This window comes from Protopterus annectens, chromosome 1.part0 (assembly GCF_019279795.1).
Source record: "Protopterus annectens isolate FY-2018-M chromosome 1.part0, PAN1.0, whole genome shotgun sequence".
Classification (NCBI taxonomy): domain Eukaryota; kingdom Metazoa; phylum Chordata; order Ceratodontiformes; family Protopteridae; genus Protopterus; species Protopterus annectens.
The window spans coordinates 507,440,159-507,465,658 of record NC_056725.1 but is presented as its reverse complement, the minus strand read 5'-3'; the positions used below and the strand labels follow the sequence as shown (position 1 = coordinate 507,465,658).

The 25,500-nt window shown below is 40.1% G+C and overlaps 1 protein-coding gene across 2 annotated transcripts in view; it reads right to left on the bottom strand.

Moving 5' to 3' along the window:
• Positions 1 to 12,501: 12,501 nt before the first annotated feature.
• The window catches only part of LOC122793140, a 291,237-nt gene continuing 278,238 nt past the window's right edge, over positions 12,502 to 25,500 (bottom strand). For both annotated transcript variants that reach the window (XM_044060925.1, XM_044060914.1), the window contains exon 6: positions 12,502 to 14,023. In XM_044060925.1, coding sequence (XP_043916860.1) covers positions 13,607 to 14,023 — 417 coding nt within the window. In that variant the 3' untranslated portion in view covers positions 12,502 to 13,606. The remainder of the gene's footprint in view (positions 14,024 to 25,500) is intronic.

The following is a 25,500-nucleotide window of genomic DNA, read 5'->3' as shown; positions in this document are numbered from 1 at the left end:
CTCGGCACATAGCCAGACCGTTATCCTTTCAGTTCCTACCCCATTGTGTCAGGAGATGGATGCATTCACAACTCCACCTTTATCAGTTCCTCCTCAGACTCCTTTCAAGATTTCAGAGCCCTTGGAGCTTAGTTGCCGGGGCCCATAGGCTTTGGATCTGAAGATACCTTTATTCTCTGATCCTAGGCTTGTTCTGAGCTCTTCTGTTCAGTTGGATCAGGAGAGCTCTCTGAGCCAATTCTACCCTGTTGGGTCCAGGGTACTTCATTCAGCATCAAGGTTTCCGGATCTATTTCTACACCTTGAAGCCTCAGCAGTGGTCAGTTCAGCTTCGACCAGGTTCTGGTGGACTGTCCTCCGGGCACAGTGGGGTCAGAGACATGCTGTCTCAGATTCGGGATCTTATCCCTCGCCAGGGCAGTCTGCTTTTATGGTATAGAAAGAGCCTTGTCTGCACCCTTGACTCAGATGGTGCCTACCCCCTCAGATCCTCTGTATGCATCTGTTCTGCCTCTGCACCTGGAGTCTCAACTGTCCTTTCCATGGGGATAGCCGGTACCAAAACCCCATGTTTCCCATCAGGGTATCCCCACTTTTTCTGATACCTCCCCAGAGTACCCCACAGAGGAGGTTCCTAAGAAGAGAATGTGCAAGAGGAAGCATTTAGATTTCCCTGAATCTGTTACTAAGGATACAGACTTTGATGAGGCCGAAGGGTCCCCACGGTCACCTCCCGATGTCTCATTTAGAGACATCCTAGAAATCTTGAAACAGAGAGGTGGCTGGAAGTTCAGCAACCCTTCTGATGAATCTGTACTCCTGGAAGCGTTCAGTACTGGCCTGTCTACCTCCTGGGTGACTGTGGCTGCTGATGAGCTCATTAGCTTTATCTCGCAGCGGGCATGGAAGGATCCAAACACCACTGAGCCAATTTCCAGGAAGCTCGATAAAATTAGGACTGCTCCAGAGGATAGACAGTTTTAGTCCAAGGGTGTGCCTGTTGATGCCATGGTAGTGGCGGTGGCCACTGAGAGAGAACTTGCGGAAGAATGTTCCTGTGTTCCCCCTCCAACAAGGAGTCTTGGGGGGTGATGGACAGATTCAGGAAGTGCATCTATGCTTCAGCAACCTTCATCTTAGGATCCCTGAACTATTTGGCACACTTCACAAGACTGCAGAGGGACCTGATTAAGGCGCTATCAGACACTTTCTCAGGATTTAGTAGTGTATAGTAAAACCACACAAATTGGGAAGGCTAGTGATACATGGACTCGAAGACTTTATTAAAACAAAAAAAGCTGAAAATCTCTAGGGCCTCAGCTGAACAAGCCTTTGCAGAATATGACTTTTACCATTCCATGTGTCCCTTAAATATATGAACCAATTAACCCATTATACAATTAGCAATGAAACAATTAAAACCTTCCTTACAAAAAACATTTCCAGTTAGATTCTCTATTAAGACCTTTGGGGAAAACTGTATTAAATTTTAAAATAAGACTAGACTCTTTTTTTTTTCTCAGTTTGTTCTTTATATCACATAAAAGTGTTTAATCATTTTGTACTTGTTCCAGAACTGTTGCTTGCAACCCAGATGGATCGCCATTATGAAAGTTTTGAAACTGCACAGCTGCAGGACTTACCTCCCTTCTTCTTCTTCTTCTTTCGGCTTTTCCCGGTTAGGGGTCGCCACAGCGGATCACCTTGTCCGCACATTGAATGGCAGTGGAGTTTTACGGTGTCGAGTTGCCAGCCCGGCGCCCAACCTTCCACAGAAGGCACACTCACACGCACACCTAGGGCCAATTTAGAGTGTCCAATCCACCTGCAGCATGTCTTTGGGATGTGGGAGGAAACCGGAGCACCCGGAGGAAACCCACGTGACCACAGGGAGGACATGCAGACTCCGCACAGAAGGCACCCCAGCCGAGGATCGAACCGGAGAACCTCTTGCTGTGAGGCAGCAATGCTAACCACTGCACCACCGTGGCCGCCCTTGCAGGACTTACCTCCCTATTACTTTTAATATCTCTAGCATGTTCCCTATATCACTAGGTGGGTTGCAAACTGGCTCACAGAACCCACAGTATGAAAGTAGCTGACTGCAAGTCAGACTGCCAACCAGTCATGAGTGGAGTCCCACAAGGTTCGGTCCTGGGTTCTCTCCTGTTTGGTATCTACTTCTATGAAGTCCAGGCCAACAGAAAGGGACTCTGGCTGACAAAGTTTGCAAGTTGGGAGCCATAATTAACTCCCCAAGTGATGTTGAGATCCTACAGAAAGACCTCACTGAGACCAACAGCTGGTGTCAGAACCATGGTCTTAAGCTCAATGACAAAAAATGCCATCATCCCCTTGGGGAAAACACCCTGTTCCCATGAATTACCACATCAATGGTAGTCCACTGAACACAGAAGGCATTATAAGAGATCTGGAAACACAGGTTGACAGCAACCTCTCTTTTGACCACCACATTGCCACTGTGGTCAGAAAGCCCTTCTATGTGGCACATCTCATTACTAAGGGTTTTGCATCCAGGAAGAAAGAGGTCATTGTCTCCCTCTACTCTTCCCTCATTAGGCCAATCATCGAGTATAATGCCCCATCTGGCATGTGCCTCACTAGACACCTGCAACAACGAGAGAGGCTGCAAAAGTACCCCACAAAGAGGATCCTGGGCCTTAAACTCTTGTCCTATATTGGACAGACTCAAAAAACTCCGACTATTCTCTGTCTCATATCGCCTACTTAGAGACAATCTCTGCTTGACTTACAAAGCCATGTCTAACCCAGCTCTGTTAGAAATGCAATATCTAAAGAAATCCCAGTCCCTCCACACTTGCCAATCCAGAGACTTCAATGTCATTACCACAGTCAACAGAACAAGCTGGAGGGATGGGTTCATAACCCAGAGACTGCCCATGCTATGGAATAGACTTCCCATACATGTCAAGCGGAGCACCTCACTGGCTTTCTTCAAGAGAAATCTTGATGAGTGGATGGGAAGTAGAAAATTCACCCTAGGGATCACTCCAGTGGCTGTACTCTACAGAGGCACTGGGAACTGATGTTGGGTGGCACGATTCCAGGGTAATCCTATGGGCTAGGCTTGTAAAGGTTCCAGGGCCATTAGCCTAGTACACACCTATGAACCTTGTAGAGAAACTCCTTTTACTTTCTCCTGTATAAAATTTTCCACAGGGACATCTAAGTCCATATACTACCCCTTCACTATCACAACCAAAAACCTCTTGTTCCTAGAATTTCTTACCATTGATATCTCGAAAACTCCTAACTATAAACTCACACCCTGCACATTTTCCACATGGAAAAGTACCCTTTAAAGCCATGGTGTTATTTCTCCTTACCATAGGCATACTAAATGTCCCTTTTACCAAAAAAGCTTTTATGCTTCTCTCTCTCATATAGGAAAACCTTAATTTTGTGTTGTTCAAAAAATCAAGATGAATATCTCTCTCCAAGAAGCCCCAGAAATATTGAACTAAACTAATGAGCTTCTATGAAAATAAAGTATACTTTGTAACACAATACATATAATCCTGTTATTTTTCTATTATACATTCTGTAACTACCACTATTTCCTTTCTGATGATGGCTATTATTTTCCCCTCTGTTTTATTAACACCTTCCCAAACCATTTCTTTCCTATTCCTTCAGTTAAAAAACATCTTAATAGTTCTATCCATTTCTTGCTGACATTCATTTTGGTCACTACACAATATTTTTATTCTTAAAAACTCACCATAGGGTATAGATTCTAAAGTGTGAGGTGGATCGCAACTCATTCCATGCAAAATGTAATCATGTCGTTCAAATTTTCTGTATATCTTTGTTTTAATACTTCCATCATTCATTCCTTCAATTGTAATATCTAAATAATTCACTTTTCTTCGTCTTGGTAAACCATCAAAACAGATACCAACTCTATTTCTGTGTAAACATTCAACAAATTCTGTCACATTATCATAAACTCCTTGCAAATAATCAAATTGTCTATGAACCTAAAATTTTCACTACCTACTTAATAAAAAAATCATTCTTATAGATATACACATTTTCAAAAAAGCCCATAAATACATTTGCATACATAGGGTGAAAGCTGCTCCCATGTCTGTTCCCTGTAACTGCCTGTACAGTTCCCATTAAATTCAAACATATTACTCAAACCAAAAAAAAATTAAATCCAAAACATACTGAGTTCTTGGGATATCACCTAAAAAATATACTAAGGCTTCTGTTCCAATAATGTGTTTTAATGTTTGTGTATAAACTCACCACATCTATTACTACAAAATACATGTCATTCCCCCATCTTATATTCTTAACCTTCTCCATAAAATCAAATACATCTTTAATATAAGACGGTAACTTGACAACTTCAGCTAACAAGTACTGATGCAAAACACATGAAATGTTGTGAGTAAAATATCCACATGCCAACACTATAGGGTGACCTGGTGGATCCCTCAGATTTTTATGAATTTTGGGTACACACAAAAAAAAAAAAAAAAAACAGCAGTGGAACACTTTTTACTGCCAAATGTGTATTGCACATCCTCATATGAAAAGTAATCTAATCTCAAACCTTTATCTAAAAGCTCTTTGTACTTGTCTAAAGCTTTATTATAAACATTCAAATCCACCTTTATATACACCTCCCTATTATTTAAATGTTGATAACACATTCTGAAATATTGTGTAAAATGAATGATGACTAACTTTACCCCTTTATCCACTGGTTTAAACACAAGTTCCCTCTTATGACTTAAAATTACTCAAGCTCTGCCATTCATTTTTACTTAAATTATATCTACTCCCGTTACTATTTTTATAAAACAGATTGTACTCTTTTCCACAATGTAATTTAATAAAGAGGAAAACTGTTGTATAGTTTCATTTCTAAATGGGGGAATTAAGTCAGTTCTATGAGTTCTACCTTCAGTGCTGAATTTGCAATGAGCATTGGGTTCCATCTCTGAGTTGCAAGAAAAAAAAAAAACTATCACCACTCAGTTCTGTGTCATTGTCACTCTGTTGCTCAATAATAGAATTAACATTATTCCCCTTAAAATAATCCAACAGATGTTACTTGTGCACAAACCTAAAGATTTCACCCTTAATGTCATATAGCCTAGGCAAAGCTGTAGGTATAAATTGCAAACCTTTATTTAAAACAGAAATTTCATCATCTGTTAACTCACATCCTGATACGTTAACTATACAATTTAGTTAATTGTTTAAAATAACAGTCTCATGTCCACTATAACTAGTTCCATTTACCTCTTTTGTATGAACTGGAGTTGTACACAACCTCCCTGTTACTGTCCTGTCCATTCCAAGATCTCTTGTGACTACCCTGTTGAAATTACATTTTATCACAAAAAGCTTTTTTCAAATAGTTCTCATTTCCGGCATTCGGTAAAGACTGATACTCTCCATAATCTTCACTCTTGTACTCAGTTGAAGATGCTGCACTTTTTGCCAAAGTATGAGAAAACAGTTGGCGTCTTCCTGCTCCCCTTCAAATCTGACTTGGTGACATCTAGCTCATTGATTGGATGACAAAATGAATGCTCGATTACGTTCATAATCACACAAGTCCCGAGTCAGTTTATTTTTCTTTCTCTCTACCAATTCTTTCTCATATGATAACTGTTTCTCATTAACACCCACAAGAAACTGTTCAGGAATGTCACTGTTGGTCTTGTGTAAAATATCCCTACATACCTTCTTAGTTTCTTCCTTAAGCTTTTGTCTTTTAGCAATGTCCTGCTGCCGCTACCCATCGGTCTTAAAATTGTCCTCTTCTATACTTAAATCAAAAGGTGCCGAAGGATTTTGACTGTTCATAAGGCTCTTGGTATAATATTGAGCTCCAGGTACCTCTGCAGGCTCTGTAAGTTTAAAAATACTGATGTTTTCTTAAAAATCTGTTTCTCTGCTTGATCAAGGAGTACCTGGATCTCCAGTATTGTAGCTATCTCCAAGTTCTTGCCAATGGCTGAAAACAGATTCAAATACCATTTTCTTCTCTCTTCCTCCCATTTACTTAAAATACCTGGGGCCAAATTATTATGACCAGATAGCTCACATTCTCGACTTTCCACTGGTACTGATGAACCTGCACCTTCTCCTGAGTAAATCAGGAAGCTCTCAATAATTCTCTGAGAGGAGTCGAAAACCAGATCTCTCAGGATATGAAGAGGTGAAAGCATCTGTCACCTCTCAGTTGGCTACCCTGCAATTGATATCCAACTCCTCCATGATGCTCATTTCTAATGTAGCAGAAGGAACCTCAAGGGCGGTGGATTCAGGCATTGCCATTACGTGACATGGCTGGATGCACTTACATGATTTTTCAGAGCCCTTTAAGTCTTCATTCATCAATGCTCCTTTTGACAGCACGTCTCTTTTTGACCCCAAGGTAAAATACACTTTTTCCAGGTGTGAAAAGGATAGAAAGACCCTTTTTGGGCATATGTTTTTCCACTCCTCAAAGATCCTTTTCAAGGAATCATGGAGGGAATGGTAAAATGTGGTTCAGAAAATCCCAAGGATCTTTCCAGGAAAACACGTGGAGGAAGGTCTCCTAAAGGCAGAGGGGGGGGGACTCAAATGGTAGAAGCCACCCTCACAGTAGAGGTGGCCCACAGAACCAAGGGTTCAGAGATTCATTCTTTGGTAAATCCTTTCAGCACTTGTGAAAGGAAGCCTGATTGTCCTCTCTGGAGGCAATCCAGGGTCATTAGTCTCTGCACCAGAGAGCCTGGATAGGAATAACAACAGATACTTGGGTGCAGAAGATCATTTCCAGAGGTTGTATAATACCATTTTCCCTTTATCCTCCCAAATCAGACCCAGTGTTCCACCCAGTCAGAGGGAACATGCAGCAATTCAAATTTAAAAGCTGCTAGAAAAAAAGTTATCCAAGAGGTCCCACCAGACCAGATAGAACCCGGAACTTATTCAAGGTTCTTTTTTGTGCCAAAGAAAACAAAGAGTTTGGAGACCAATTCTGGATCTTAGCATCTTAAACAAATCCATTCAAAAGACCAAGTTCCAGATGGTCACAGTTCAGTCCATTATTCCATTTTTGGAAAAGGCCAGTTGGATGTGTTCAATAGATCTTCAAGATGCATACTATCATATAAAAATGAACAGATGATCCAGAATATTTTTATATTTCCAGCTGGGAGGAAGTCACTACCAGTTTAGGATTCTGTCCTTTGGCCTTACCACAGCCCCCAGGGTGCTTACCAAATGCATGGCAGTAGTAGCAGCTTACTTGAGACTGCAGGGATTCCGAGTGTTTCCATACTTAGACAACAAGCTCATTTCCACCCCGACCAGGCATCAGCTCATTATGCAAGAGAAAAAGTGGATCCAGACATGTTCCCTACTAGGAATAACCATAAACTACAAGTAGTCTCATCTAGAACCAAGCCAAAGCCTAGAGTTCATAGGAGCATTGCTCGATACAAAATCAATTATAGCCTCACTTCCCTTCTCCAGAGTTCAGACAATAAGATTACAAGTGAAAAAAGATAAATCTACAGTACCAGAATCACAGCCTGCTTGGTCCTTCAGGCTTTGGGGTCAATGGCAGCAGCAATAACATCACTACTCTTAGAAGATTCCATATGAGAATTCTTCAATGGATGCTGGCCTCACAGTGGGTCAGTACTTTATCTTCCTCTTGCAAGAGGGATCTAATGTGGTGGACTCAGTCAGATGTTGTTCTGCAAGGCCATTTATTCATCCTCTCTCAGGCCAAGGCCATTGTGACCATGGATGTTTCCCAGCTGAGGTGTGGGGGGCATTATCAGGGAAAGACAGTCTAAGGCACTTGGTCCCTCAAAAAGACCAATTCAGATATCACTGTCCTAGAGTTGAGAGCAGGCCTTTCAGTATGCTCTCCTTTCTGGAATGATTGTGATTCAAACAGACAACATGTCAGTGATTTGGTATGTCAACAAACAAGGGGGAACTAGATCTTACCCCCTGTGTCAAAAAGCTGTCAAATTTGGCAATGGGTGATCTCTACCAACATACTTTGTATAGAAACACATATTCCGGGGAAGTCCAGTGTATTAGCAGACGAACTGAGCAGGTACATATACTACCTCACAGTTGGTCCCTCAACAGGAAATTTCTGGAATTAATTTTCCAACAATGGGGCCAGCCTTGCTGTGATCTCTTTGCATCTACCCTAAACAAGTGCAGCAGCTACTTTGCCCTAATCCCTCCGCAGAGGGAATCACCGAGGGATGCTTTTCTCCAGAATTGGCCCACTGTCTGCTTTATGCTTATCCCCAATTCCTTTGATTCCAAAGTTCCTACAGAGAGCTGCCATGTTAAAGAGCAAAGTCATCCTCATTGCACCTTATTGGCCTCGACAGATTTGGTTCCCCTTTCTGTGACCTCATTTAATTCATCAACCCTGGATTCTGGACCCAGCTGCAGATCTGCTGTCTCACCTGATTGGCATGATACATATGAACCTCTCCAATCTCAAGCTGCTGGCTTGATTTCTCCATTTCTAGTAATACCCAGACAACCTATGTTCTCGTCTCCTGTTCGCCAGATTTTGTTATCTTCCCTTAAACCATCTACAAGGAAACTTTATGCTAGTAAATGGAAAATATTTGAACACTGGGTGCTTTAAAATCATATAGAAACCTTTTCTGCCCTGATTCATAGCATTCTGGAATTCTTAACGCTGATTTTTAATCAAGGAGCCAGTTCTTCAACAGTCAAAGTTCAATTGGTAGCAATTTCTAATTTCCATATTGAATGCGATGGTTCCTCCCCCGATTTTCATAAACTTTGTAAAGATTTTTTTATGAGGTACACTTCTGTTAAGACCCCTGTTTAAAAATCCTACTCCTCCATAGGATCTAAATTTGGTACTGCAAGTTTTAGTCCATCCACCTTTCAAACCTGCACATGACTGTGATCTTAAATTTCTTTCTTGGAAAACTTTGTTTTTGTTGCCCATTACTTCTGCCAGATGAATTTCTGCAATTCAGGCCTTGTCTGTGAAGCCTCCATATCTAATTTTTCATAAAGTACGAGTTATGTTATGGACTAATGCATCCTTTTGCCCAAAATAATATCAGAGTCCAATATTAACCAGTCCATCAATTTACCAGTTTTCTTTCCAAATTATTCAAATAAAGGTGAATATTTGTTATATTTATTGGCTGTTCATAGGCAACTGTGTTTCTATTCACATAGAACGAAAGACATCAGAACTACAGATCAATTATTTGTTTTATTTGTGGATATGAAACTGGGAAAACCAGTGTCCAAGGTCAATCTAGCCAGATGGCTTACTGGCTGTATTTCCTTTGTTTACATCAAATTAGATATTCCTTTACCAAAGCAAATATGTGCTCATTCAACTAAGTCCATAGCTGCTTCCCTGTTTTTCATTCAAGAGCTTCTATGGATGAAATATGTGCAGCAGCAGCTTGGGCTTCCGCCCATACTTTTTTAACTCATTGCAAATTGGATTTGGTATCCAGAGGTAGAACATCATTTGGCTGAATGATGCTTAGCGATATCTTTCTTTGAGTCCACCTTGTAATTTAGGTAGCTGAGGACTCTGTCCCATCAATTGAGGACAGAATGAAAATTAACATCAGATAAAGAAGTTATGTGCTTACCATAACTTTTCTTCTGTGTTATCCATTTTCATTCTTCCTCAACTCCCCACCCACCAACCTCAATCGTTATGTTTTTTCTGGAAGAGTGAGTAGATATGAATATTAAAAATTTAGATACTCCAACCATGGTAAAGCTCCAAATATAGCCTTGTCTAACCTTCTTCTTTGTTCACATTTAGGTCTATTTGTATAAGAATACTTTCTTTATGCTATAGCCAGCAAACAAGATCTGATGTAATCGGGGTTGGTGCTTTCTGGGTAAGGGAGAAGCTCAAGAGTTCTAGGTTGCCACAAGCTTTTGCAACATCCAAGTTGGATCTGCTGGTTTGGATCCAAACCCATCAGTTGAGGAAGAATGAAAATGGACAATACAGATGAAATATTATGGTAAGTACATAACTTCTTTTTTGTCATTGAAGATGAGCTTATTTCTAGTGTACTGTTCATGTGTAAAGTAAAACTGTATTTGAAGGGAACTATTGTCAACAGGATTACGGACAGTGTTTGTAGTACAGGAGTCATGTGCATATTTGGGGAGCATGTGGAGAATTTTTTTTTGATATTTCAGAGAAAAAATATACCAAAAAGGAATGGCCCTGAGACAAGTACTGGCAGGAATTCTACTGGTAATGGAATAGCAAAGACAGAAGTCCTCCTGTTGTTTCCTGTTGAATTTGATGACATAGCTAGTTGTGGACCCAAGTTGTTAAAGCTTGATTTATCATCAGATCACTGAAATTATGTATGCTTCCATCATGATGTATAGTGTTGAATGCTTTAAATAGCCTGAGGTAAACAGCAATAACAGCTAATACATCTTCCAGGCCACTGGTCACACTCTTGATGAAATTTATGAAGGTAAACCTACTAAATCTACCTTTATAAAATTGTAATGGATTTGTTCATGGAAAAACACTTACATGTGTAAGGGACAGAGTCAGTTTTTAATGTTGCATTAAAATGTCTTTAAAGAGGTATACTATGTGTTTTTTTGATTATATAAATTAGGTTCACTGGTATCTCATCTAATTCTATAGGGCTGGTGTTTCTAACCTTACTGAGGGCAGAGGTAACAATTTGGATGCAATTTCAGGTGAGCTCATTTTGCAGAAAGAAAGAGTAGATGGGGTTCTCCTTTGTTGTCTGAATTTACTCCAAGTCTGTATGCTTTGTTAACTATAACTGTTGGCTCTGCTGTGGTGATATCATTTTGTTTTAGCAAACAACATTCTCATTCTTTCCCATTCCTTTTTTGGAAACGTTTATAGAAAGCCTTTTTTCTGTCACCTGTCCTGGTGGCAAGTATTATCTCAAATGACATTTTGTTTCTTTTGACTCTTTCAGTGAGTTATTTTTGGAGGATGTTGGCTTTATCACTTTTGCATTGAGTTGGGTAAAGTTTAAATGGGGCTGTAAATGCTTTTCTTTTGGTTTACTACTTTGCTGTTTTTGTAACTCCACTGTTGAGGTCCATTACATGATTTGTCTAACTATACAGAGGATTATGAGTGGGTAGCCAATCATAACCAGCTTATGTGTTCAAGACACAGATGGCAAGAAATTTACCTTGTGAGCAAAGCCCGAGAGATGAATTTTTGCATCCAAGTCGAGAACACAATAAAGGGTTATGATCAGAAGCCCAATCATAATTTTTTGTACTGCATGACGCTTTATCGTCTCTGTTTACCACTAGTTACACTAAGTGTTTTTCTGGCTTTCAGAGCCATAAAGCACTTAGTGAGCACTGTCAGAAAGACAGTGTAACACATTCTCTTATGTTACAGAATGTCAGGGACAGATAACTGGCACAGATAGTATGCAGAAACAAATCTGTTTTTTATTCTGCCTTTGTCATTTGCTGGTCAGCATTGGCAGGTGAAACTACTTGGCATGTTACCGAATCTTAACAACTGACGCAGAGGACACTTAACATTTGTTACAACTGGGTCTTATGCTATAAGTGCTTTATTGCTTTGTGTTATTCAGGATATTGGACCTAATCAGCAAGCTCCTTGCACTGCATGTGTATTATTACAAGATTTCCACTATACATATATATATATATATATATATATATCAGGACACTGTAGTTGCCCTTTGAAAATTCTCAGTAAATCCTTAACATTGGTATAATTATTATTAGCTTTGGCTTGGTGTTTAAGAAATACTTTGTGGCATTGTGTTCAGTGCATAATGGAGGTGGAGTAACATTTAGTTTAACATAGCTTGCAGGGATCTTTACCAGGATGATATCTAATGTGTTTCTACCTCATGTCTGCATTTTTACCGTCTGCTTGAGATTCTTGATGTTTGTGAATTCTAGTAGTTTTGTACCTGGTTAGCTAGCTACCTGATGGTGAACTTTGGCAGTATATGATTGTTGATGTGACACTCCGACATTAAGTGCAAATATGGGAAAAAGGGGGTTGTGAATGGATGGATTGACCGAGACATACCTTTTTCAATCAATGGGAGGAAGATTTAGGTCACCGAGTCAAAAATGATTTTCCACGGTGGAAAGAGTTGTAAGTGTATTAAGGAAGCTGTCTTGTCCTTCACGTAACATGGACAGCGTGCAAGAAAGTGTTATAAAATTTTAGTTAATGTTGCTAATTGTAACATGGGTGTGGAGTACTTCATACCCATAATTTGCTTTTATAATCCTGTTTTTAAAATATTGAATTATAAACATTAATACACCACCTTCTTGTACAGTGGTTCCAACACACTGGAAAGAGTTGCATCAGTGAAATGCAAAACAGGTCTTTAAACCATGTATATGTGACAACACAACTTTTTCCCCTCAAAATGACATGTGAAAACAAAGCTGTAAGGCAGAAGATGTTCACAGCTGTTGTAAAGATAGAAAATACAATCAGAGGAGGCAAGACAAATTTCTTAAGAAAACAAAAAGAGAATTCTACTTGGCATATTTGGTATACCTATGTGCAAGGGCAGGGCATAATTAGCTACTACTTATGCATGGTGTATTTATTTTTCTGGGTGTGTGCAGAAGCTGTGTAGTGAGATATGGATTTAATTTTGAGCAGCTAGGTAGATTGGACAACATATAGCCTCTTTTTCAACCACAATAAAGCTATATAGAGCAAACAATAATTGTATACCAGTGGAACCTAAAAAATACACAGCTAAATTAGTGCAGAAAACAGTATCAACATGAGTATAAATGCAAAGAAAGAAAGCCATCACAAAGAATACCTGCACTTAACAAGAATTACTGGACTATTAATATTATGTAGCTATAGCAATGTCTAGAGGAAAGCACATACAGGCTACTTGTTATGAATCAAACAGCCCTAAAAACATGTAGGCTACTTATTGCAATCAAACAGTCAAAAAAAACAAAAATACCAACACTTAAAACATGAAATGTTCATTCAAAACAGTACTCAACGATTCACTCTCAAACTGTCTGTGAACCTGTAGTGATCGTACTATGTATTTTCCTACAGACAGTAGGAAGTTGCTCGTCACTTAAGCAGTAGCACTGTGCCTGAGAAGTAAGGTCTTGCCTTAGGGTTATTAAACACTTTGAGAGGGTAAGTTATTCTCTGATATTGCATGGCAGGGATACTCAGCAAAATCAGCTTTGGCAGTAAAGGAATATAGCAAGAGTGGATTTAAGAAAGGAATGAAATGGGTTATAAAGTTCATATAAAAGTTTTAACAGCTAGCAGTATAGGCTGACTTTCAGAAATCTGTCAGTATAAATATCAAATATTTGGACTACAGCATTTACTAGATACTAATAAAACTGTTCTATAGCATCTGATTCTTCACTCATGAGTTGTTTATATCATCATGTCTAGGCTGCCAGTTTGCACTTAGACAATGTATTTGAGACTTCCAGTACTGCAGCTTTTTGGCAGTTGCCATGAATCCCTTACATAATTTTATCAGTTTTCTAGTCCAGCACAACGGCGGAGCAGAAGAGATTCAGACATATTCATTTTTCTCCCTGGCCGACTTCTGTTACTGATTGCTGGTAAAGACCCATATGGTGTTAGATCAGTTTCTTGCTTGCTACTTCTAATTGTTGACAGGGATCTAGACAATGCCTTTGTCTCATGTCTGATACCACTGCTATTAATTGCTGGTAATGAGCAGGTCATTTTCCCTGAGCTCACAGGTGTTTTGTTTTTGATACCAGATTCTGCTGGCAGTGATCCATGTAAGTTGTTTCTGTTCTCAGATCTGCTGTTATTACCAGATGAAGGCAGTGACCCAGATGGCGTTCGTCTGTGTTCAAGTGTACTGTTACAGCTTCCACTGCTGCTGCTACTTCTCCCACTGTTTGCTCCTGTTCTCTTTTGCTAAATTAAACAGAAAAAACAATAAACATCAAAAGTCTTGTATTAACCAAAATACATTATTTTTTCATTTACATGAAGTTCTCTAGAGCTTGTTATTTCCAGTGCTTATAACAAATTTCTCCTCACAGCTTTATTCTGCTTATGTCCTGTTTGAATGACATTTTTTCCATGTTTTTTCACTGGTGTGCACCAGGATTCATTCTCTTTCCTTATGCAATGAAGGGATCATACTTACTCAGGGGATGGTGGGGCCTGCATAATATGGTTGGTTAATGGGTAGAGGTAGTAGCAGAATGCTGTTCTTATTTTAAATGAGGATTGTCATGTGCAGAAGGTTGAAGGAAACAATTACGTATTGTGTTCTCAGCTGGGATCTAATTAAAGCTGTGTGATGATCATCCATATGCACACTAGCATCAAAACAAATTTAAATAAATTTAGGCAGTTTACTTTAATAATTTCTTAGTTTTTGGTTCCACTCCAAGAAGGGACAATATTTGTCTGTCTGGGAGGATATGGTAGACTATGCTGCTTTGCCAGGGATGATCTGCACCTGCCCTCGCTAGATTTTCCCTTATTGGTTAAAACCTTGTCCATCCCCATAGTTTCTTTTTTAAGCAGTGCCAACCTGATAAACCTACTGACTTAGCTAAACCAACTCAGAATAATCTAAAGGTCTTACTGCTCAGCGCCAGGAGTCTAAAACAGGAAACTTCACTTCCTGCAAGCTCTCATCCTGGAGAACATCGACATCGGTGCAGTTACTGAGACTTGTTTTAAAGCAGCAGACACCACCCCTACAGTGCAAGGCTATAATGCCTTCCACATATTTAGACAAGATACTACACAGGTAGCATCTAAAAGTGGTGAACTCTCAATTTACATAAATCACAAACACAGTTCAAGACAGGTCAAACATTATGGTACACTTGAGCTTCTCAGTGTCCGACTTACCATAGGTAAAGTCCCATAATACATCCTTGCAAGCTATAGGTCCCCCTCCATGACCCAGGAAGATCATACTATATACCTGAATGAACTGGAGACATTCTTCAACTCAACACAGTATTCATGGATGACTGTAACTAATCCAACATTAACTGTGAATCATGTATGACCTTAAACGTGCAGGCTCAGAAATTCCTGGACTTTACCACAAGCCTCCTGGAGCAGCTAGTCTGCATCCCAATAGGAGTGCAAGTATCCTTGACCTGGTCCTCACAAAAAATGGGGGAAATATGTACTCCCCCTAGTGTAAAGTCTTCACTGGACAGGTCAGACCACAAAGCTGTCTCCTTTGAAATGAATATTAAGCCTGGGACCTCAGCTAACCCTGGAACATTTAAAAAAACATTCCAAGGCTAACTTCCTCCAACTAAGCTACAGTCTAGCAAGATTCCAAGTCCCCCCAAACCCTGAGAAGATACTTGCCTATCAAAAATTATTTACAGAAACCCTGTACAATCATGTAAATAGCTGCATAGAGATAGCTGTGACAAATTAAACATAGGACAACCTCCAAAAACAAGCCATGCTGGTGGAATCCCAGTATAAACAGACACTATAACAAAAAAAAGAAAAGAAAAAGAAAAATCATATGCACAAAAAACAGGAAGGGCATTGCCCATCATGTAAAAACTCCCTCATCAATCTGAGCAAGCAGCTCAGGGGATTAATCAAGGTAAGGCCCCCAACTGTGTGCCAAACTAATAGTGACTGGAATCATCTATATGGAGGCAGATATGGCAAATTGTTGTCTGATAAAATTAGCTCCAGTTTTACCCCCTGTCACCCCCATTCACTTCCTATGAAATACCCCCCATTACCATTTTCTGCCAACTATCACAGGTCCTAACCGTGCTCTCTATGGCCAAGAACACTGATTTATGGACCCTGATAATATCCAAGGATGCCTTCTGAATAGTGTGAAATGTGACCTGTCAGGCCTACTAGAATCTCTAAGCATAGCCTCCAGGCAGGTGTCATGCCAAATGAATGGAAGACTACAATACTTACTGCTCTACACAAAAAAGGGGGGGGGTTGCCTTCCATAGACCAAGGAAACAGCACACCTGTAAATCTAACAAGTCTCATATGCAAGGCCATACAGAGAATTATCATGAATCTGATAAACAATGACATAGGAAGCCTACAGACATGGGACCCTACCCAGTTTAGTTTTGTCAAAGGCAGATCATGCCTCCTTAACCTTTTATACTTCTTTGAGAGGGTCAGTAACGTATGGATGAGCATAACACAGTGCACAATGTATACCTCGACCTGGCCAAGACTTTTGCCATAAAGGATAGACTAAGAACAAGCATCAAACAGTGAAGTCAGTGGACTCTCAAGAGGAACAGAAGAATCAGAGCAATACTGCAAAGTTAGAGAACCCCCAAAATAGCCTTAATGGAGAGGTTAAGTGGTGGTTTCAACAGTATTAAGAGTGTTAGCACCAGTATGATTAGCAAAGTCATGAACTTCATATGAGGTTTAAAATGTGACAAAAAATGTCAGCAGAACTCATAAAATCATTAGGCTTCACACTGATTAACAGTCTTGTATTCCAGAAATGGCATTGTCATGAGACTCAAAGCACCATTAAAGGAGCCAGATAGCCCTTGGCAGGATTAACAGGATATGAGAGCCCCAGCAGAAATAATTGAGAGAGAGAGGAGTCCTTCAGCAAGACTGAGTCACAAAATTCAGAAGAGAGACAGCAGATGTAGTGAAATAAGAGACTTTAATTGACCTTTGCCTTCATAATTTGAATTTATTATTTAACATGCAGTTATATGTTTTAATTTGCTTGCAGTTTAGCACAGATGATCAAGGATATGAGCTGCTAATGAACTTCACTCTGTAGGCCAGGGATCAAGCACTCCCAGGCTTTGGGTCTTGAACAGCACTCAAACTAGCATTATTCTAGGTGAGGAAAACTGTGAATACTGTATTCCTAGCTATACTGACTACATTTCCTGTTTGTTTTGGAGATTGTGGTTCTTTGCTGAGATTGCTAGCCCACATACAACCCTCGTGGTCATTTGAGTTTGACACAGCTGCTGTAGATAGTGCTGTCAGGCTACCATTGGAAATGAGCTTCAGCCCAGATGGATAATTCTGTTAGCAAAACATATAAAGTAGCCATTTTTATATGCAGAATGCTGGTTTCCCATTCAGTTTCATGCCAGTGTTTCTTTTCTGAAAATTTCTTCAGAGAAAAGTTGATGGCTAATTATTAATAGATGTCTGTATGTCAGATGCACTTTCACTGTGTCACAGAAATGTGGAAGATCCAATTGTTCTATGCTATGAAAAAGGCAGACATAAATGCTGAGTAAGGGAGACAGGGTGAATTTGAGATAAAGGACAGAGCTAACCAGTTCCTTAAGGACCTGGAGGAGTGCACCACTAACTACTGGTATTGTAGACTCACTGAACAGCATGCAAGTTGCAATCTGCCTTTTACATTACCTGGGGGTAACTATTTAAAATGTCGGGACCTGCTGAAGCGAGTCCCAAAATACAGAGACTGAATAGCCAAAAGATCAGACTTGTAGATACTAAGTCCAAGATGCCATTTTTTGGAATAGTCTCTTTTTTTCTGAGGTTTGGCGATCTCTGATTTGGTATATATAAGTTCTCATGGCTTTAAGGAGAAGAATGATTTCAAGATTCACTCTTCTCCTGGTTTTCAGTCTTTTTTTTGTCGCTTTTTGTCACTTGGCATTTCAAGTGCCAACATTTCAATAGGGAGGCCTACCTATATTGTGCAGTGAAATTTCCATGGCAAATGACAATGTCGTGTTGAATTAAAAAAAAAAAAAAAAACCTTACACATTCTGGAAAACATGTTTTTTTTATTGCAAGTTGAAACAACAAGACTAAGACAAAGGTCCAGTAAAAATAAAAACTGTGCAATGACAAAAATAATAAAACTGAACCAACACGCCCAATAGAAGGATAAATAAAATCACTTTATTAAATAAGATAGTAAGCGCTTTCGCAATGTCCTCATCGCTTCTTCAGACTAAAAAATTAAACAATTTTAAGCTTCTTATATAATTTCAAACAAGCTTTTTTTTTTTTTTTTTACCCTTTTGCTTAATCAACAGCGAAAGTAGAATTGCTTTGCAAATACATAGTAATACACACACTGGACAGGGAAGAACAGTGTATTTTGCTTTACTTTCTTTGTTGATGAGGTAGCTTCTGGGAGGGTGGCCTAATGGTTAAGGTGTTTGCCTTACAAACACAAGGTGCGGGGTTTGAGTCTCATAAGGGATAATTGGCTAGGCTTAAATTGGCTCGCAAGGGCAGTTAGCTTAGTACTAACCTATGAACATTTAAAATGACTGAATGGCTGTAAAAAGCAATGTTTGATGTAATGTTGGATATAAAAAGATAAGAACACATACTGTTGGCAGTGTACTCTACTGTATTTAAAGAAAAGACAAGATAGATGTAGGGGACAGTGTAGCACTATTCTGTGGTATTCTTTTATACAGAAGACCATGGAAGTACAGTACTGCTTCATGCAATATGGAACATTCACCAGATGAGGAAACAGTTTTCTGAGCAGAGCTGTTACATTTTCCTTTGCATTTTATCATGACTGGGAAGCAAAGTATAGCATTTTAAATGACTGCAAAAACTGCAATTTTGAATAAAAACAATGGGACAAACTGATTTCTTTTTTCGGGGGGGGGGGGGGTTCCTGACTGCAGCTGTGACATTTTGCTTTGCACGTTATGCTAATAGGAAAGTAATCTACAGTATTTTAAAATGATTCCACTAAGCAACATCTGGCACTGTAATACCCAACATTGCTCTTTTTTTCTGACCCAGTAGACATTGCCAATATCCTTGCAACCAAAACTAATGCCAGCTTCATTCCCAAGACTTCTATTCAAAACCCAAAGATATCTGAATTACGTACTTTCCCAATTATCTCTGAAGATCATTTATTGAAAGTGCTAATGGAGGCTAAAAATACTTCCTCATGAGACCTGACAATATACCTGATATTTTAACCTAAGTTTAGCTACTGATTTTGTTTCTGATAAGTGGTGCACTGCAATGGTAATGCCCCTCCATAAGGGTGGCCTTGCATTCAACCTGGATAATTACAGACTTTCAGCCCTATAAGCCTCATTGGCAAAGCCATGTAATGTATTAGGACTGACCTCATAAACTGTGATAAGTCTTGTTAGACTTGACCCCTCAGCATCTTGGCTTTGTGAAGTGTGGGTCTTGTCTGTTTAATCTGATAAACTTTGAAAGGATTATGCAGGCTGTGAATGGTGACCATATAGTGTGCACAGTATGCTTTGACCTGGCCAAGGTTTTCTACACAATTCCTCATGCTGGCATCATAAAAAAGCTACGTGCTTCAAAAACTGACCCATGTGTAATCAGATGGATAGCAAACTAAATGAAAGAACCCACACAGTGCAAGTTGCAGGTGCCTCATCAGAAAGTATGACCATGACTAGTGGTGTCCTTTAGAGCTCAGTACTACGACTTCTCCTTTTTGGTGGTTACGTCTCAGATCTCCAAGACTTCAGACTAGTAAAATTTGCAGTGACTGCAAACTGGATGTTGCTAAGTCACCCTATGGCATGGAAACCCTTGAGAATGAACTCTCCATAGTAAACTTTTGGTGTACTAAAAATAGGATCAAACTAAATACTAAAAAATGCAGTTATCACTTTTGGTAGTTGACTCCTCCCCTCATCATACTGTATAGACAGCATACCACTACAAATGTTAGGGACATATGTGGGTTGATAGCGCACTCTCTTTTAGCCATCATATGATAACAGTTGTCAGACAATCCTATCATTTACCTAAGTTAATTGCCAAAGGAACAGCATCAAAGTCTGAAAAGGTAATCACCCCCTTTTATGAACATTGATCAGGCCAGAAAGTACAATACCCCCTTTGGGATGTATCTCACTAAACATATCAAACAATTAGAAAAAAAAACAAAAACAAAGGTTCCTAATCAAACAGCTCACAGGCCTAAAGCCCCTGGTCTATTGAGAGAGGAATTAAGCTCTGTCCTTTTATGCAGTGCCTTAAAGACTTCTAAGAGACCTCTATTTAACTGTGCCATTAGAGACCCAGTTGTTCTGAACCATTCGTTTCTTTGTAAGACCAATATCTTCTCCAGTAGTAGCACCAGGGACCTTGATCTTCACCAAAAGATAAATGAAGTACACTGGAGGGAAAGATTTATAACCATGCACCTCTGCAACCTCTGGAATAAACTTCCCCTGCATGCTAAGCAGTGTGACTCACTGTTTTCCGTAACACATAAACTAGATGATTGAATGGGTATCCATACATTTGCTCCAGGACTAACTGATATGTCCCTCCTGGAGAAAGGAGGTGCACCCTGAGGGGAGGGTACTGACAAAGTGTGAATGGTCATATGACTCAGTGGCTTTGGAATATGTATGAATCTAGGAATACTTTTCCAGTTGGAGCTGTGACATTTTTGCTTTGCATTCTGTTATGTTGATGATGATGATGCAATATGTAACATTTTAAAATGACCGGGGAATGAACTGTTTCAACATTGTACTGTTAAACATTAAAAAAGAAAAGATGGAGCACACATTGTTGGCAATGCACTCTAGAATTCAAAAAAGGTTGTGAACAGTGTTGACCTATGACCTATTCCACGCTGCACTTTTATATGACAGACAGCAAAAGTAAGCACTAAGCACTGCTTTGCACAATAGATATTAATGCTCAACAGGCAAGAAAATGTTGTGTTAGATTCTTGAATAAGATATGCAGTTGTAGCTCATCAAGTTAAGATAGTGTCAAAGCATCCTTTTTCTCTCTAGCAGATCTGGAAAAAGTTTTGTTTTAATTCTGAAGAAAATCCTGTGGAACGTTAAATACATTATCTGGATGTGTTTCAACCGTTACCTTCATTTCAGTCCTTAGTTCATAAATAAGGACTAACATATTTGAAGTAGGTATGTTTGACCTTAGACTAAAGTAATTTATTGGGCAGCTATGCACAGATAAGCCAGTGGCTGTATTGTGTGCTCAATGGCAACTGACGATTTACATGGTATTCACTCTTGGACTTATTGTAAAAAAAATTTGTTGCAGATCCAGCCATGCTGTGGGTAGGTGACACCAGAAATGGCTTAGTATTTCACCACATACATCTTCTTTTATTTATTTATATATTTATTTTTTGTGGGTTGCCATACTTGGATTTGGATTGAAATAAGGTGGCAGATTGGCTCACTCGAAGCCTCCTTTCCCCACTCTTCTTAATTATGCAGTATCATCTGGGCATTTAGCCCCTCAGGACTGCAGTCACCATCTCTAGGCTGTACTGGTAAAGACAGGGTGCAGGAGGAGAATGGAACCAAGAATTGCCACTGCTGCTCATGGTGGCTGGGCTGACATGTTACTGGAGCCCCTATTCACTACCCACTATGTCTTATTGATAGACCATGGTGAACCATGAGGCATAATTCTCAGGTATGTCCTCACCCCAAGGCAGCTAAAACATGAGTACTGCCCATTCATTTGCCTGGCTATTGTTCATAGGTCCACTCTCAATCCAGACTTATAAGAATGGCTTGCACCTCTAGCACATCATTCCCCTTCCTTCTCAATAGAGTGGAACAGACTAAGCCTCATCATTTCTCCTTTTCCCCACTATCTCCAACAAGTGCCTGGGCCACTGCTTAATCCATAGATTGCCAGGGAACACAGGGCCTTGTCCCTCCGTGCCAAAAAATCTTTTTATCAGGATATGGAGGCAGGATACAATGTTTAAAATGAATGCAAAAAAACACATTTGACATTATACTCTTAAATAAAAAAATAAAATAAAACAGACAACGGAAACACATCTGTGTGTGTACATACCTACCTGCCCACTTATTAGCATTTACCTTAATACTTTATCAATCCTCTTGCCTGACAAAGGAACATGTGTGTGGGTGTGTAAGAAATATACTGTACTATTTCTCACATGTATGCAGTTTTCCCCATACTTGTTTTACATGCATTTTTATTCAAGATAAATTGCAAATTAGTGCAGGTGAATTTCAACAAATATTTACCCAGACTATGTTGCTGATAACACTAAAAACAAGCACTACTTTTAGGTTCAAAGGTTTATAGGAGGTTACAATCCTAGCTATGTTAATCTTGAGTTGCCCTAATTGTTTTTGGTTAGATGGACATAATTTGCAGGGTGAGTCTATGATCAACACGGACTACCCCTGTTCATGAGGGACATGGGTGCTACCCCCACAGTGAATTTGTGATCTCCCATCCATTTCTATAGGTTGGGCTTGAATAGGGTCAGTGAGGAGCGCTGCTTCATGTGAATTGGAAGTTTATTCCAGAGGAGCGGCAATCTCTGGGAGATATACCTGTCTCTCCACCATGTTCTGTTTATGTCACAGGCTAGGTTAAGATCCCTAGAGCAGGTAACTCTTGTGCCATTTGACATGCAGATGTTCAGTATTTCCATCAGGGTAGGCTAGGCACAAGTTGCCTCTCAGTAGCCTATAAGATACAGAGTACAGTGACAGGGCTTTCAGTCTATCAGTGTAAGTCATGGTTTGGAGGCCCTGTATTTTCTTGGTGAGAAACCTCTTTGGTCTCTCTGGCTGCTGCAGGTGTTTGGTGAAGTACATGCAAAAGAGAGCATTATAATCTATTAATGGTCTGATGTGGGTCAAGTACAGTGAAGTTATAACATCCTTAGTCCTGGATGTGATGCCCCTACTTATGAGATGTGCAGGGTAGAAGGATGTCCTTACCACTGTAGAAACTTGGTGGTCAAAGTTCAGATTGCTATCAACCTGTGTTCCCAGATCATGCATCATTAGGCTTGAACTTATGGAGGTGCTGTCAATAGTGTAATTAGCATGGAATTCCACTTTGCCAAGGGGGATAATAATGCACTCTTTTGCATTAAGTTTTAGACCATGGCTTTGGCACCAATCATTTGTTTGTGTTAGCCCCTCCAGTAATATGTTGACATCATTGGAGGAGTCCGTGATTGCACTCAATTTGCAATCATCAGCAGACTTGGTAAGCCAAAGGCCATCTACTTTGGCCTGGACTTATGAGAAGTAGATTTCAAGCAGTAAAGGGCCCAGCACAGATCCTTGTGGTATGCCACTGGTGATGGGTCTATAGGTAGAGGTGGAGTCACCAACTTTGACAGCATGTGCTCTGTCGGCAAGCCAGTTGACTACCCATCTTGTGATGTAATGGTTATTCACCAGCTGGGAGAGCTTCTCAATGATATCTGAGTGGGGGATTGTGTCAAAAGCCTTGGCTAGGTCAAGACAGGTGGTATTCACCATCTTACCTTCATCCAGGGCTTTGGTGACTTTCTTGAGGAAGTCTATTAGGTTTAATAAGCATGATCTACACTTAATGAAGCCTAAATGGGTTGGGTCTAGAGTTTGAAGGTTGCCTATGTCCTTGTTGATAAAGTCCATGATGATTCTTTCCATGGCCTTGCAGATGAAGTCCATGATGATTCTTTCCATGGCCTTGCAGATGAGGCTGGTTAGACTTATGGTATTATAGCTCCCAGGGTTGGTTGATTAACGGCTTTGTGCAAGAGGTTACTGATGGTGTTCTCCACTCTGCTGGAACAAAGCCAGTTCTCAGGCTATGGTTAAAGAGAATGCCAACTGGGTCCACTAGGTCCTGTTTTAGATTGTTTAGTAAGCAACCTGGGATGTTATCTGGTTCCAGAGAGGCTGTGTTTTTGGCCTCGGAAAGAGCAGACATGACCAGATCTATAGAGATACTGGGCAGAGGGCTACTGATAGGTATGCTTTGGGGTATGTCTGGTAGGGACAGGGGGTTGAAGTTTGTGCCAAATCTGTCAGCTAGCAGGTTGGTCATTTCCTTCAATTTAGTATGAGTGGTACTTTCCACCACCAGTTTGGCACATGGCTAGGCATTCCCTTTTAGATTTTGAACGTAGTTAAAGAATGCCTTACAGTTGTCCTTAGCTAGGGTTGCAGGTTTAGCTTTGTAATTAGCTTTAGAGGACTTTACAAAAGTTATGATTTGCTTGTTCAAGCTGTGGAGGGAATTTTTCCTCTGCTTTGTCAGTTCCCTCTTGTTCTTAGACATCAGTTTCTTCCTCTTGTTATAACCTGTTTATACTTGCGGTCCACCAGAGTGGATTGTTTTTTTTTTTGAGGACTTAGGTTTGATGTGGTTAGGTACAGCTGAGTCTATACAGTTTAAGTGTTTATACAGAGCGTTTATGTACAACTCCACATAGGAGTCATTGTTGTTTGTGATTTCGGGGATATAAAACTTTTTATGCCATCTCTTAATAGGTTGTAATTTGCTTTAGAAAAGTTTTTTAGTTGTTTTGCTCCTGTGGAGGTGTCAGGTGCAATAATTACTTTGAATTAGGCTGATTTATGGTCCAATCCTACTAGGGAAGACATCACACGGGGCGGGGGAGGGGAGTGCAGTGACCCCCATATTGGTGAATAGTTATGTCTAGGATATTTGAGCCACTTGTAGAGGTGCAGACTATCTTTTGCAGAGCATTTGTGTTGACAAAGTCCAGGAACCTCTGGCCATGTATGTTTGTGCTCATGTACGTCACCCAGTTGATGGAAGGATAGCTGAAATTTCCGATGACTGAAGTGTCTTGGGCTATTTGATGAGTGACTCCAGTAAGTCCAGGTAGGTGGTGTGCTTTTCTTGGTTCATGATGGGGGACCTATAGCTAGCAATGATGTGCTTGGCTATTTTGCCTATAGTTCATTGGACATGTATTAGCTCAACAGAGTCATACTGTTTGACCAGTCATGAGGTATACTTGGCTTTAATGAAGATGGTTACACCTCCACCTTTGGTTCTTTCACAATCGTTTTGAGGTCTGAATGTGTAGAATGCTTTGTAGCCTTGCACAGCCGGGGTGCTCTCCACGGCCTTGAACCAGGTCTCAGTGACTGCACAGACATTAGCATCTTCCAAAGTGAGCAGTGCTTCTAGGGAGTGCAGTTTCCTGTTTAGACTCCTAGCATTAAGCAGCAGAACCTTGAGTTGGTCTCCAGTGGATTTTGTTATGCTGGAAAGTTTGTTGTTTTGACATTGCTTTAAAAAGGCACTATGGATGAGGCAAGCTCCTTTGCCAGTATCCAAAATCCTTGAGAAGACAGGTGTGGGCCATCTTTAACAAAGCAGTGTGGCCTGTTGACTATATCTTCCCAGGCTGACAGATACTGGATCCTCCTGGACTGACACCAGAAATTAAGCCAATTGTTGAAGTCAATCATTTTTTGTTTATATTGTGGCATCATCTTGGGTGAAGGTTGAATGCTGCTTAGGGCCAGAGTATTACCTGCCTGGGATGATAATCTGAGAGTTCAGTCATTTCTTTGTTTATATAGTCCAGAGAGATATGTCTCAAGTTATTCACCTCAACATGGACAATGACA